This window comes from Desmodus rotundus, chromosome 11 (genome assembly GCF_022682495.2).
Source record: "Desmodus rotundus isolate HL8 chromosome 11, HLdesRot8A.1, whole genome shotgun sequence".
In the NCBI taxonomy this organism is placed as follows: domain Eukaryota; kingdom Metazoa; phylum Chordata; class Mammalia; order Chiroptera; family Phyllostomidae; genus Desmodus; species Desmodus rotundus.
In genome coordinates, this window is record NC_071397.1 from 98,565,954 (window position 1) to 98,579,347 (window position 13,394).

Here is a 13,394-nt window from a genome sequence, read left to right on the forward strand (position 1 = left end):
AACTGACCTAATCCAACGTCATTTTATAGATGAGCTATTGCAGCCCCTGTGTGGTTTACCTACAGTGTCGGAGCAGAGCTGTTTAACCTCAGCTAGAGTCTTGTCACAGCGCAAAGTTTGACTTAAAAACTGCACCAAGCCCTCTTGCATTGAGCTTAAGACACACGTTTCTTAGATTCTAGGCCGAGTGAATAGTACTTTAGCAAAGTTTTCTGTTAGAAGAGCGAAACATTGTTTTATCAGAAGTTTCGTACTAGAAAGGCCTTTCATGTTTGTATGTTTTTGAACACAAGTCAGGCAAATGTTTCAGGGCGACTCCTGTAGACCTTGTACTACTCTCCTCATCCAAAACAACTGGTGTCCATGGAAACATTCTGAACCAGTCAACCGACCACATTAGCTCATTTCACATGAGCTAATACAAAATGAGGTTTGGGATGCTTTTGGTTAGTTAATTGAAATGAAGCAAATTCTTTTGAACTTAACACTAGTATTTATTTTTCTAGACTTTGTATGTAAAATTTTTTTAAAGAGAAAAAGAATAAACTTTTGCTTGATTTTTTTCCCCTCCCACCTCTCATTATGTATTTCTTCTGAGCTAAATCTCCTAACCTAAGTTGTTTTTCTCTGGCTGCTTTGGACATTTTTCTCTTCATCACTGGCTTTCATCTATTTGATTATGATGTGCACAATCACAAACTAGTAGTTTTCTTATAGTTCTTCTGCTTGGAGTTTGTGGAGCTTCTTGGATCTGTGAGCTTATGGTTTTCTTCAAATTGGGAAAATTTTCAGCCCTTATTTCTTCAAAGATTTTTTTTTTCTTGCCTTCCTTTCTTGATTTAGATTCCAGTAACTCATGTACAGGGCTGGGCAGGGGTGAGTTTACAGGCGTGAGTCTGTGGGACACAGCTTATTCGAGTGCTGTTGTTCCTTACCTGTCGCTTCCCACGCGGACAGCGGTGACTGCGTTTGCCCGCCCTGCAGTCACGGAGCTCCCTGTACTGCTGCTCTTCCTCGTCTCAGCCTGTCTCTCTGTCCGATTTAGCCCCTTCTGTTGCTGTGTCTTCAGATTCAGTGGTATTTTTTTCTTCTGTGTCTAAGCTGTTTTTATTCCCACCCAGAGTATTTTTCATTTCAGGTATATTTTTTATCTCTATAGCTTGCACTTGAGTCATTCCTGGTATATTTCTATTGATTTTTCTGCTGGTTTGGGCTATATCTTCCTGTTTCTTTGGTAATTTTTGATAGGATGTCAGATATTGAAAATTTTGCTTTTGAGTGTTAGGTTTTAAATATTTCCTTTAAATAAGGTTGGACTTTGTTCTGACATGTAATTAAGTTACTAAGTTACTTAGATGGAATGTAAACTGTTATTTCCAATGAGTGTGAATACCATCGGGCTGAGTTAGATCCTAAGGAAGTATTACATACATAGCTTCACCTTCACGTAAGGCTTGTCCTAAGGCTCACTTTAATTACGAATTCTAAGTGTAGTGGCTGGCAGCACCACATGGTACTTTTTCCCACCTCCTGTCCTGTGATGCATAATAAACAGGGAGGGATGAAATGTATGATGTTTTCTCTCATTTTAGTATATTGTGTATTACAGTATTCACTTTCACTTCCATGTGATTCCTTTCTTCAGAGTTATATCAGATTTATTTAGTACCTATTAAATATTATTTTTGAAAAAAGGAAAGACCTAAATGTTGTTTGAAAAATGTTTTAACTTTATTTATTGTATTTACTGGGATGGCGTTGGTTAATAACATCACATAGGTTTTAGGTGTCGAGCTCACACCGCGGCGTCTGCAGGTTGTCCTGTGCGTTCACCACCCCAGGCAGGTCTGCTTGCCTCACCAAGTGTCCCCACCCCGTTCCCTCTGGCCGTCCACCACAGTGTCGTCTGTATCTCTGAGGGTTGTTTCCTGTTTTTTTTTACTTGATCTCTTCACCTTTTCCCCCAGCCCCCCAACCCCCCTCCCCTCTGACAGCTGTCAGCCTGTTCTCTGTATCTATGAGTCTGTTTCTGTTTTGTTTGTTAATTTACTGTGTTCACTAGATTCCACATGTAGGTGAAATCATATCGTATTTGTCCTTCTCTGACTGGCTTGACTTAGCATAATGTTCTCCCGGTGCATCCATGCTATTGCAAAGGGTAAGATTTCCTTCTTTTTTATGGCTGTGTAGTATTTCATTGTGTAAGTGTGTACCACAGCTTTTTTATCCACTCGTCTGCTGGTGGACATTTGAGCTGCTTCCATATCTTGGCGATTGTAAATACTGCAGTGAACACAGGGGTGCATATATTCTTTTGAATTAGTGTTTCAGGTTTCTTAGGATATATTCCCAGAAGTGGAATTGCTGGGTCCAAAGGCAGTTACAGTTTTAATTTTTTGAGGTGGCTCCATACTGTTTTCCACAGTGGCTGCGCCAGTCTGCATTCCCACCCACAGTGCACGAGGGCTCCCTTTTCTCCACGTCCTTGCCAGCACTTGTTGTTTGTTGATTTGCTTCTGATGGCCATTCTCACCAGCGTGAGGTGGGATCTCATTGTGGTTTTAATTTGCATCTGTCTGATGATTGGTGACGTTGAGTGTCCTTTCATATGTCTCTTGGCCACTTGCATGTCCTCTTTGGAGAAGTGTCTGTTCATATCCTTTACCCATTTTTTAATTGGATCGTTTTTTGTGTGCGTGTGTGTGTGTGTGTGTGTGTTGAGTTGTATAAGTTCTTTATAAATTTTGGATATTAACCCCTTATCACATGTATCATTGGCAAATATTTTCTCCTATTCAGTGGGTTGTCTTTTCATTTTGTCTATGGCTTCCTTGGCTTTGCAAAAACTTTTCCATTTCTTTTGTTTCCCTTGCCTGAGGAGATATATCAGAAACAATATTGCTCAAGAAATGTTTCAGATTTTACTACCTGTGTTTTCTTCTAGGGTTTTATGCTTTTGAGTCTAACATTTAAGTCTTTAATCCATTTTGAGTGTATTCCATGTGATTCTTTATTTATGCTGTTAGGATAATGAAATAAATAATTTGGAAATAACTTTGAACTAGGCTGTCGTTTCTTGTGCCTGTGTGTTGGTATAAAGACTGAGATAGATGACTTTTTGTGTTGTAATAAATGCACATTTGAAACGAGATCTTCAGCTTCTAAGCGATTATTACAGAGGTTTATTTTTCTACTTTTAGTTGGAAAGTACAGCCGAAAGAATTTTTTCCATGTGTAGAGAAATATTGGGTTGGTCAAAAAGTTTCTTTGGTTTTTTTCATAGGAAGGCTTTAGAAGGCTTTAGTTGTTTTTAACTTCATTTGAAACAATATTCAAATTGTGACAGCTGTCATACCAGCGTGCGCTTAAAAAATTATCAAAATTGATGAATTTTTGTGTAGCCATTTTAATGTTGAAGATGTAAGAAAATATGCAACATTTTTTGGCATATTATGCTTTATTGTTTCCAGAAAGGTAAAAACGCAACTGAAATGCAAACAACCATTTGTGCAGCCTGTGGGGAAGGGGCTGTGACTGCTGGAACGTGTCAGAAGTGGTTTGCGAAGTTTCGTGCTGCAGATTTCTTGCTGAATGATGCTCCACGGTCCAGGAAACCAGCTGGAGTTGATAGTGATCAGATCGAGACATTGAGAACAACCAGTGTTATACCATGTGGGAGACAGACAACATACTCAAAATATCCAAATCAATAAAGTTACCGGTAAAAGTGAAAAATGTGTCTTGTTGTATAGAAAAAACGTGCGAACCTTTTAAGCCAACCTAATGTTTTGTCCAAAGTTGGAGGAGAGTACGAAACATATATTTTTCTATGTCCTCAAATTAAATTCTTCATAAAAGTTAACTACATATTTATTAAATGTGCTTTCTTAGACTCTCTTTGTCTGTTAAAGCATAAAACTTGTCTCCATGTGGACCAGACCAGGGGTATTTCCCTGAAATAAATCATCCTGAGGTCAGGGCCGGTGGGGGCTTGCCATAGGCGCAGGCACCTCGGCCCCTCTGCGGAAGACCCTCCCCCAGGGCCGCGGGGGATTCTTTACTTCCTGCTCCCACACACGGCTGCTGCGGGCTGGCGAGACCGCACTCCGGTGCCTGCCTGTTTGACCGGCAGCGTTTTCCGGGTAGCCTTCATTTCCACTCTTCTGATTTTTTTGAATCTTCACCCCTGAATTTCCTGAAATACTTACAATGTTAACCGGAAAAATTCTAAATTCTTGTTAGTCTTAGAAAGTTACTCGTGTGTGCAGGTGCGGTCCAGTGAGGTTGGGGCTCGTCTTCTGCCTCTCGAGTTTGCGTTCCTTTTCCGGGCAAAGGGATGTTCCGAGTGAGGCCCTGCTTGTTCTCCCACACCTGGCCCCGTGTTTCTGTTCCTCTGGTGTTCCCTGTTGTCTGGCCCTGACTGACTCAACGTTTGTGCTCTGGTTTCCCGGTGATCACCATTCTGCTACATGAGATGTATTATTGTGGAAAGTACTGAATGAATTTGAGCACTGTGCTGGAAACCATTGGAGATATAAAAGTAATAAAATAAATACAAAGCCCTTTCTTACCATTGACTGTTAGCTTAAGGGGGAATTTGAGAAAAAGAGTTATAACATGGAATTTGAAAGAATTTAGAATCTGTTAAGAATGTTAAATGGTTTCCGGTCCTGTATCGTGCTGAACTCGACGGCAAACTTCTCTCTCAATGCCCAGCAGACGCTAAAGAACTTGGGCTCCCTTGGTGGCTGGTGAGTGAGTGCAGTGACTACCACAGCTGGAGGGCGAGTGGAGGGCCAGTGGCATCGATCACTTAGGGCGCCTCCCTCTGTTGTCACTCCTTTACTGAGCGTGTGCTGTGGGATTTAATCTCTGGCATGGAGATTTTGTACATGTGCAATGTGGAGATTTTAAATATTTGGACCAAGGCCGGCGCAGCTAGTAACCTCGACTGGCAGGATTTGAGCCTAAGTCGCCCCGCACACCGCAAAGCCTTTGCTGTTAATCACTCCAAACCCTGTGCCAGTGATCACCCCCTCGGACGGAAGTGAGATCCGCCACCTCGGCCTTGTCGCGTGCCCTTTCGCCGGCCAGATCAACTCTTTCGCAGCGAGGGTGGAAGCAGTGGTATAGGGAAGTTCAAGTGAGTCTGTCTGTAAGTTTCCCTGTTTGTCATGTGACTTGTGAGACTTCAGTAAGAAGACAGCCTCAGGGAGTAGGCGCATTTAAAATGTATTGCCAGGTTTCCTTCTGGTTTAGTTTGCCATAGTTAGCTTTCAGGGTGTTTCACTTGTCTGTCCAGTGGGTGTGCACGTGGGTGTGGGCAGGCACCCCAAAGCCTCGAGAGCAGTCTTGTCTGATTAAAACTCAGCTTTGCCCTGTCAAAGGGATTCTTCCCAGGTTTCAGTACTGGAAATTGGTGCAGCATTTTTATTTTTGAAAGATAATTTATTTTCTGAGGTTTTATTTGTCAGACCAATTCCATATAATAATATGATACATTTTAGAGTGTTTTTTTCCTCATGTTTCTGAAATAGATTTGATTTATATCAGGATATAAACTGCCAGGAAAAAAACTGGATGTAGCCTGGATATACTTGGCAGTTAATGTTTGTAAAATATGAAGTGGCCGTGGCTGGTGTGGCTCAGTGGATTGAGCACTGGCCTGCGAACTAGAGGGTGGCCTGTTCGATTCCCAGTCAGGGCACGTGCCTGGGTTGCCGGCCAGGTCCCCAGTTGGGGGGCATGTGAGAGGTAACCACACATTGATGTTCCTCTTTCTCCCCCCTTCCCTTCTCTAAAAATAAATAAATAAAATCTTAAAAAAAATATAAGGTGTATTTTACAAAGAATATTCAGACTGATGATAAGTGTTTGAAAGGAACTTGATGACTGATTGATTCCTTCTAGTTTGCTGTTTTGGAATTGTATGTGTTCCCAGTTTATAACGTTAGGTTTTACCTTGTTAGCTCTGCAATAATAGAACAGTATTATTACCTGAGAAGTTGGCTGAGGACAAATTGGCAGGAAGTGTTGGCGGAGAACGAAGTAATGAGGGATTGCGTTTTGAAGGCGAAGACAAACTGATTTCTTTTTCCTTTTCCACAGCACCCTTCCTCCCACACCCTCACCGCCCCCCCCCACCTCGGGCACTGAAGTGTCCATCAAAGAACGTGGACAAGCTGACCTCTCTGTTTTGCTGCCCAGGTCTCGTGAAGTGTTCCTATGCTTTCTGATGCGTGTCCTTCAAAGACAGGCACCCTGAAGCCCAGGGCATGGCTCTGCCTACCCACACACCCATTTAGCTTGTCCGTGGTGAGCACACGGCGCTGCTTAGTTCTGCTTGCTGTGTGTCTCTCAGCTCTCGGCTCTTTTTCCTTAATCTGTAAGTTTTTAATGTTAAAGTTCATTTATGTTACAAAGAAGCCTCCAGACGACAGACGGTGCGCATCACTCCGCCCGTGGGTCGGAGCGGCCGCAGGCCACCCTCGCTTCCCTGGTGGAAGAAAAGGTCTGGTGAGCTTCCCCGAGCGGGCATAGTCACGCGAAGGCTTTAGGAAGAGTCCTCAAAGAGAAATTCACGTGCGACCTTCCTGAGTATTTCCTCTGCTTCCTGTCCTTCACAGGCAAGAGAGCACACGGGGGCCTTTGGCGTGCGGGAATTCTGAATCCGACGTGGAGGAGTTCTCGGATGAAACGAACACAGAGAACCTCTACGGCACCTCTCCGCCCAGTACCCCTCGGCAGATGAAACGCATGTCCGCCAAACACCAAAGGAATGCCGTAGGGAGGCCTGCCGGCCGCTCCAGTGTGAAAGGTGGGTCCTGCACTTGAAGAGGCTCCCCCGGGTGGGGGCTCAGGGCGCTCGCAGTCCACCCTCTTTACACACCAGCAGCCACGGACTGGGCCTTTCTGCCCTGGCGTTAGGTGTGCCTTTTATTTTAATTCCGCTGTAATGCTGCTTTCACAGGGAAGTTTTTCGTTTTTCCATAGCTGTTTTATTAGTAAAGGAGAAATTAAGTCTCCTGAGATAGAAAGGGTTCCCGAGTACTTGTCAGAGTCACTTGCATTCCTTTCAGTGCGGAGGAATGAATACACAGGCTGTGGAAGAGGCCCAGGGTGGCCAATCGACACATTCGTCCGGGGTGGCGGTGGGTGTATGACATAGAGGCCTTCGTTTTTCTTTCTCTCTCTTATTTTCCATTTCCATTTATCCCCCGAAGCCCCCCACCCCTGCCCTGCAGCCACCACACTCGTCCGTGGCCTTCTTTTTTCCTGTGGGTCTGTCTCATAGGCGGAAGTATCTGGGTTCTGACTCCCAGCCAGGCCGAGCACAGTGGGCCATTCAGAGGGACAGCGCCAGACTTTCTTCCCCAGGAGTCCCTGGGCGGCTGGAGACCTCTGCTTTCTGCCCAGGACCATGAGGCTGCCCTTGGAGTGCAGGGCACTGTTTCTCGCTCAGCACAGTACCTAGGAGGTGCACCAAGCCTCGTAACCGTGGGCAGCTGCTGAGCTCTCCTTTCCCCTGTGTTCAGGCTCCCACAGCTCTGAGAAGCTAGGAGTGCTCTCTGTTTTCATTTCCTCCTCCTAGGTCGCCACAGCTGTTCTTGTCCGAGGTAGGTGACCAGATCATGCTGACCTGCCGCCTCCATGGACCCTACTTTCGGGCATGGAAACCCAGGTCACTGAAGCCTATGGTGTTAGAATTTCCCTGTCAGTTTCAGCGGACTTGCCCTAAAATGCATCGATTGATTGCATAACCTTCTAGAATCCATCCATGTGTTGCTGCACAGGGCAGGGGTCAGAGCTCTCCCCATCCCATGCCCCCCTTCTGACGTCAGGCCCAGCCCCGTTTCTCTCTCCTGTAGCCCATGCTCTTTCCCTTCTGCGTCTAGCCTCCCTGCCCCACAGTGGTGCCCACGTTGCTCCCTCACAGTGGTGAGCTGGCAAGGTCACTTTGTGTCCCTGTCACAGCTGCTCCTTGAGGAAGGAGGAGGGCGAGAGAGATGGGCTTTCCTGTGTTTGTCTGCTTGGGTGGAGTCTTGCCCAAGACAGCGTTCCTAAGTGAGCCTCGTCTTTCTTTCTGTCCGGGGAGGTGTTCTTTCACTTCCTTTTACAGCTTCATTTGCCGGAGGGTGTTAAACTTTGGCCTGTGCTAACCCCCTTTGGAAATTAATAGCTTTACAGTAAATAGCTTTACTACTAAGGTGCACCACTGGGGGACCAGGTGTCCCTGTTAGTCTTCCTGAAGCTTCTAGGAACTACGGTTGTGGTCTATGATTAGAATTGTCATATAAAACACTCTGTGTATTTTTCACCCATTCTCCTTTTCAAAAGTTCTGTTTGTATTTGAGTTTTTCTTAATTACAGAGGAATTTAGTACTAACAGAAAACTGAACAAACCTGTCCATTAGTATGCGGTGGGCTATTATTTATTTCTTGAGAAAACTTCTAATAAAAGTTGCTCTCTCATGTCAGAGTGGGTCAAGACAGAGTGGAAAGTGCTGGGGAATCACTGTGTCTAAGCTTAGGTGTCCCCGACCCCCGATGCTTCTCGGATCTCCCTCACAGACGGTCCCGGAGGGTTGTAGAGAGACTCCCTGGTCACCAGTCGTTAGAAGGTTCTCTTGCTTTCCTCTGTCCACCCAAATGTGGTGTCTGAAAAACACTGACAAAGCAGATGGGTATTTTCTTTCTGCAGGGTCATTAGACTGGGGCTCAAGTCTCTTCACACACATTGTAGATCCAAATACTAAACCATTGCTTTTCCTAAACACAGAATTTCAGAAAGTTGTGTAAGATACCATTTTTTGCTGAAGTAGGTAAGGTAGGCTTACCAAAATTTGTATATAATCGATAAAGTTTAGTTTTCTAGGCTTCTTAAAATACCTGTCTATATGTAAAAATGGGATTGTGGCATTGATTTGGAAGCACATAGTAGTTAATGCATCATTCTAGGTTCACTTTGCTTCTCTTCTGCACACTTTTCTTGGATGCTCTCGTGTACTATCTTGTTATTAAATGACGTCCTGTAGACCGATGATTCCCCGTCAGTATCTCTAAATCGCTCTCCTGAGTTTAAGACGCATAAATGAGTTACGTGCAGTGTCCTGCAGGCACAGCAGACGCAGCGCATTGAGGGCTCAAGTCGTTATCTTTACCCCCAGCCTCACACGGTGACACCCGCTTGGGCCTTTCCGTGTTTCACAGAGACCCAGTGCATCTCAAATGGCGAGACCCACTGTAGTTAAACCTGGAAGCACTTGTTACTTTGCTTTCCAGTGACCATTGATGTGTATGTCCTGTGTTAGTAAAGGTACAAAGAACACTGTTAAACGAAACAGCAAAAGGGAGGCAGAGGGCTGGCTTGGCAAGTTTTTTATGAATGAGGGCTGATAAGCATTTCTGCTAGAAACAGTACAATTGCGAAGAAATTTCTTGAATGGACTATATAAAAAGTTTTAAGACATTCAGAAGTAAGTAGATTAAAACTATAGTTAAAAAGTAGCATCATTTAAAAATATTCCAAATTTAATAGCTTCATATTAAAATAAGCACAAATCCCTATAGCCAAAATCCTTTTTGAGGAATCATAAAGAAAATTAAATATACGGTGAATCAAGTTGGAAGTGCTCCGAGGAATGAATATTTGTTTTAAAATTCTTACGTTACAACTAATTTAGTTTAATGTGGGGCGGTGAACGCACAATGCAGTGTGCAGATGATGCTTTACAGAATTGTGACCTGAAACGTATAATTTTATTAACCAGTGTCACCCCAATACGTTCAATTAAAAAAACTAATTTAATTGATTAGGAGGTAGATTGGTCTTTAACAAATTTTCTTTGGCTAATTGATTTTGAGTACGTTAGTTAGTCTGTAACCCATAAATATACACTTTCATTATGTCTCAAGGCGTACTATATAATATGCACTAAGAAGAAATGCTTACAATTGATGACATAGTGTGTTCTTATACTTAGAATATTTATTTGTTATTTATTGGAAGAACTCTTTTATACTTAATATTTAGGTATATATTTAGTGTGTGTCTGTCTATACATATGTATGAAAATGTAAATGAAATACATTAGTGGATGTTTCTAAAACTTCCCTCATGTCCCCATTCATTACAGCACATACTCTATTCTAGAGGTGCACAAATACAAAGCGTGTGCCCTGGAGTCAGTGAAACAGAGCGTGTGTGCAGGGTGGAGGGGAGAGTGGGGCTGTGGCACTGGTCTGGGCACTGCCAGGCCAGGAAGGAGGAGGGGAGGCGGTCACCAGGGAGGGGCAGGGAGACAGGCCTTCTCCGGTAGAGGGGGGCTCCGAAATATTTGGGCTTCCTCTGGAGTGAGCAGAGCTCTATGGTGGCAGTTTGGAAAGGAAGGAGTGGCTAAGGGGGGGAAGGGAACCCCGAGACCGTGGTGTCTGGAAAGCGGCAGAACGAGGGGCTTCAGGAGGGTGTGGGTGTTTGATCGTGTCAGAAGGGCCAACAGGAAGGAGTGTGTGTATGCGTGTGTTCATTTCAAAGCTTGGGGATAAAAGAACTTTTACCATTGTTTGAAGGAAAAGTGCAATGTTTACTTTCTTTGCATTAATTTTGAATGATATGTGCCAGGATAACAGACTAGGCAAATTATACTAAGTTAATCTATATTGTCTTCAACTTTCTTAACGTTAAACTTAAAATGCTCTTGTTCATTTGTTTGTGGCTGAGAAGAAACGAAGGAGTAGAATGAACTAAGATGTACATTTCTGCCTGTCGTCTGTCTTTTCAGTTTTCTATGAGAAGGGCTTAAGCGTTCTTTCCTCAACCTACTTCATTGTACGAGTGAGAAAAATGACCCAGAGGATTTGAGATTTGCTCTAAGGTAATTCGTTTAGTTAAGGAAAAGGAAGGACTCGGAGGTGTTTTCTGAAGCAGGTTTCTGCGCGATGTGCTGCGCGGTTGCGCCCTCGCACGTGGCAGGCGGTGGTCAGTGCAGGCCTGACGGGCTGGGTGACGGTGCCTCGTGGTCTCGAGGTGGACAGCCTCACCTAGGGCAGTGGTGGCGAATGTCAGACTGGAGCGAGTGTAATACAGCAGGGATGGTGCGTAAAATCTTTTAAAACGTTTAGGGAGGGATGTTATGTACATGTTTGTTTTTTTGATTTTCAGCATATAATTTTTTTCTCCAATAGCAGCCTGAAGGTACAAGTACATGTGATTGTCAGCTTTATTGAAAATAGTGAGAGTAGCTTCATAGTTTTTGGTAACGTACTGTTACGTTTATTTTTTAATAGAAAAAATGACTGTATCAAGCCAGCCCCCACATAAGGACACTGGAAAGGTCGGGGAGAACGTGGAAGAATACAGCTACAAGCAGGAGAAGAAGATCCGGGCGGCTCTCAGGACGACAGAGCGTGACCACAAGAAAAACGTGCAGTGCTCGTTCATGTTGGACTCCGTGGGCGGGGCCCTGCCCAAAAAGCCCATCCCAGATGTGGATCTCAATAAGCCTTACCTCAGTCTCGGCTGCAGCCACGCCAAGCTCCCGGTGTCCGTGCCCGTGCCCATAGCGCGGACCACACGGCAGACTTCCAGGACCGACTGCCCAGCAGACCGCTTGAAGTTTTTTGAGACTTTACGACTTCTGCTAAAGCTTACCTCAGTCTCCAAGAAGAAGGACAGGGAGCAGAGAGGACAGGAGAGTACGTCCGCTTTCTGGTTTAACCGATCGAACGAACTGATCTGGTTAGAGCTACAAGCCTGGCACGCGGGGCGGACCATCAACGACCAGGACCTCTTTTTATACACAGCCCGCCAAGCCATACCAGACATTATCAATGAAATCCTGACTTTCAAAGTTAACTATGGGAGCTATGCCTTTGTCAGAAATGGAGCCAGTTTTAATGGTACTCCGCTGGAAGGGCAGTGCAAAGCCCCTCCCGGAACAAGGGCTGTGGGTTACTCAACATATCATGAGCACCTTCAGCGCCAGAGGGTGTCCTTCGAGCAGGTCAAGCGGATAATGCAGCTGCTGGAGTACATAGAAGCACTTTACCCATCGTTGCAGGCTCTTCAGAAGGACTATGAAAAATACGCTGCAAAAGACTTCCAGGACAGGGTGCAGGCACTCTGTCTGTGGTTGAACATCACAAAAGACTTAAATCAGAAGTTAAGGATTATGGGCACTGTTTTGGGCATCAAGAATCTGTCAGACATTGGCTGGCCAGTGTTTGAAATCGCTTCCCCTAGGTCGTCCAAAGGCAACGAGCCGGAAGATGAGGGTGACGACACCGAAGGGGACCTGAAGGAGCTGGAAAGTAGCGCAGACGAGAGTGGAGAAGAACAGGTCTCCGATCCAAGGGTCCCCGAGACCAGGCAACCACCCGACCACGCTGGCACCCTCCAGTCGCAGGGCAGCGCGTCTAAGAAGCTCGAGAGGGCTGCGTCGGAGGACGATGCTGGTGGCTGGGGAGCAGCAGACTGCAGCTCAGAAGCAGGCTCTCGCAGACACTGTCTGACTTCTATTTATCGACCGTTCGTAGACAAAGCACTGAAGCAGATGGGCTTGAGGAAGCTCATTTTAAGACTCCACAAGCTGATGGATGGTTCCCTGCAAAGGGCACGGGTAGCCCTGGTGAAGAGTGACCGCCCAGCAGAGGTAGGTTTCTAGAAGGCATCACGTGCTGTTGCCCTTAGTTCCGTTACTGCTTGTAAGTGACAGCGTGTGCCGTTACCTGCTTCACAGTCTCGAGGTGGTTAAGGCATGAGTTGTAGTTATTTTAAAGTGCACGTTTAAACATTTCTGTAAAGTGTTGTGATAAATGGGGAAAGGGGTCTATGAAAACTGTACAAAAGTTAGTGAATTAAGTGTAAGGTGGTGTGTGGAGGGGAGAAATGCAGCCACAGAAATGCAGGTTGGAGAGGGATGGACTAGGTGTAAACAGAGGGGAGGGAGCCACGTCCTGGGCGACCACAGCTGAATGTGAGTCAGTAAAAAGTCAACAAGACGCTAAAACACTTTTACCCGAATATGGCATCCAAGGTCATGGGTGTACGGAGTTGTCCCTCCATTCCTCCCCATAGCTGACTCCTGTTTTGAGAGCACGTCCAGTTTGAGAGTATCACGGGATGTGGAGGAGATGTGAGTTGTAGGGACGTGCGAGAATGATCGAAGGAAAAAAGGTGCACGCTGTTTGGGGACGGTCACCACTGGTGATGGAGGTCCGAGGGAAGTCTTAGGTATTTTCAAAGATAGTGGTAAAGGTTTTCCTGAAAGAGCCTGCCTATTAGAGGAAGTGGTTTGAAGTTGGGTTTTGTACACTTTTCGATTTGACAGTTAAGAAAGTTAATTTCAAGACGTCATGAGCTAAAGGAAGGCTCCTTGCCAAAGGGCACCTTTGGG

General features: G+C 45.1%; 1 protein-coding gene across 6 annotated transcripts in view; it reads left to right on the forward strand.

The window, feature by feature from the left end:
- The window catches only part of MAP3K4 (mitogen-activated protein kinase kinase kinase 4), a 119,022-nt gene that overhangs the window by 58,854 nt on the left and 46,774 nt on the right, over nt 1–13,394 (forward strand). For all 6 annotated transcript variants that reach the window (XM_045188957.3, XM_045188958.3, XM_053913677.2 and 3 more), the window contains 2 exons: nt 6,627–6,817; nt 11,287–12,650. In XM_045188957.3, the coding sequence (XP_045044892.2) occupies nt 6,627–6,817; nt 11,287–12,650 (1,555 nt within the window). The remainder of the gene's footprint in view (nt 1–6,626; nt 6,818–11,286; nt 12,651–13,394) is intronic.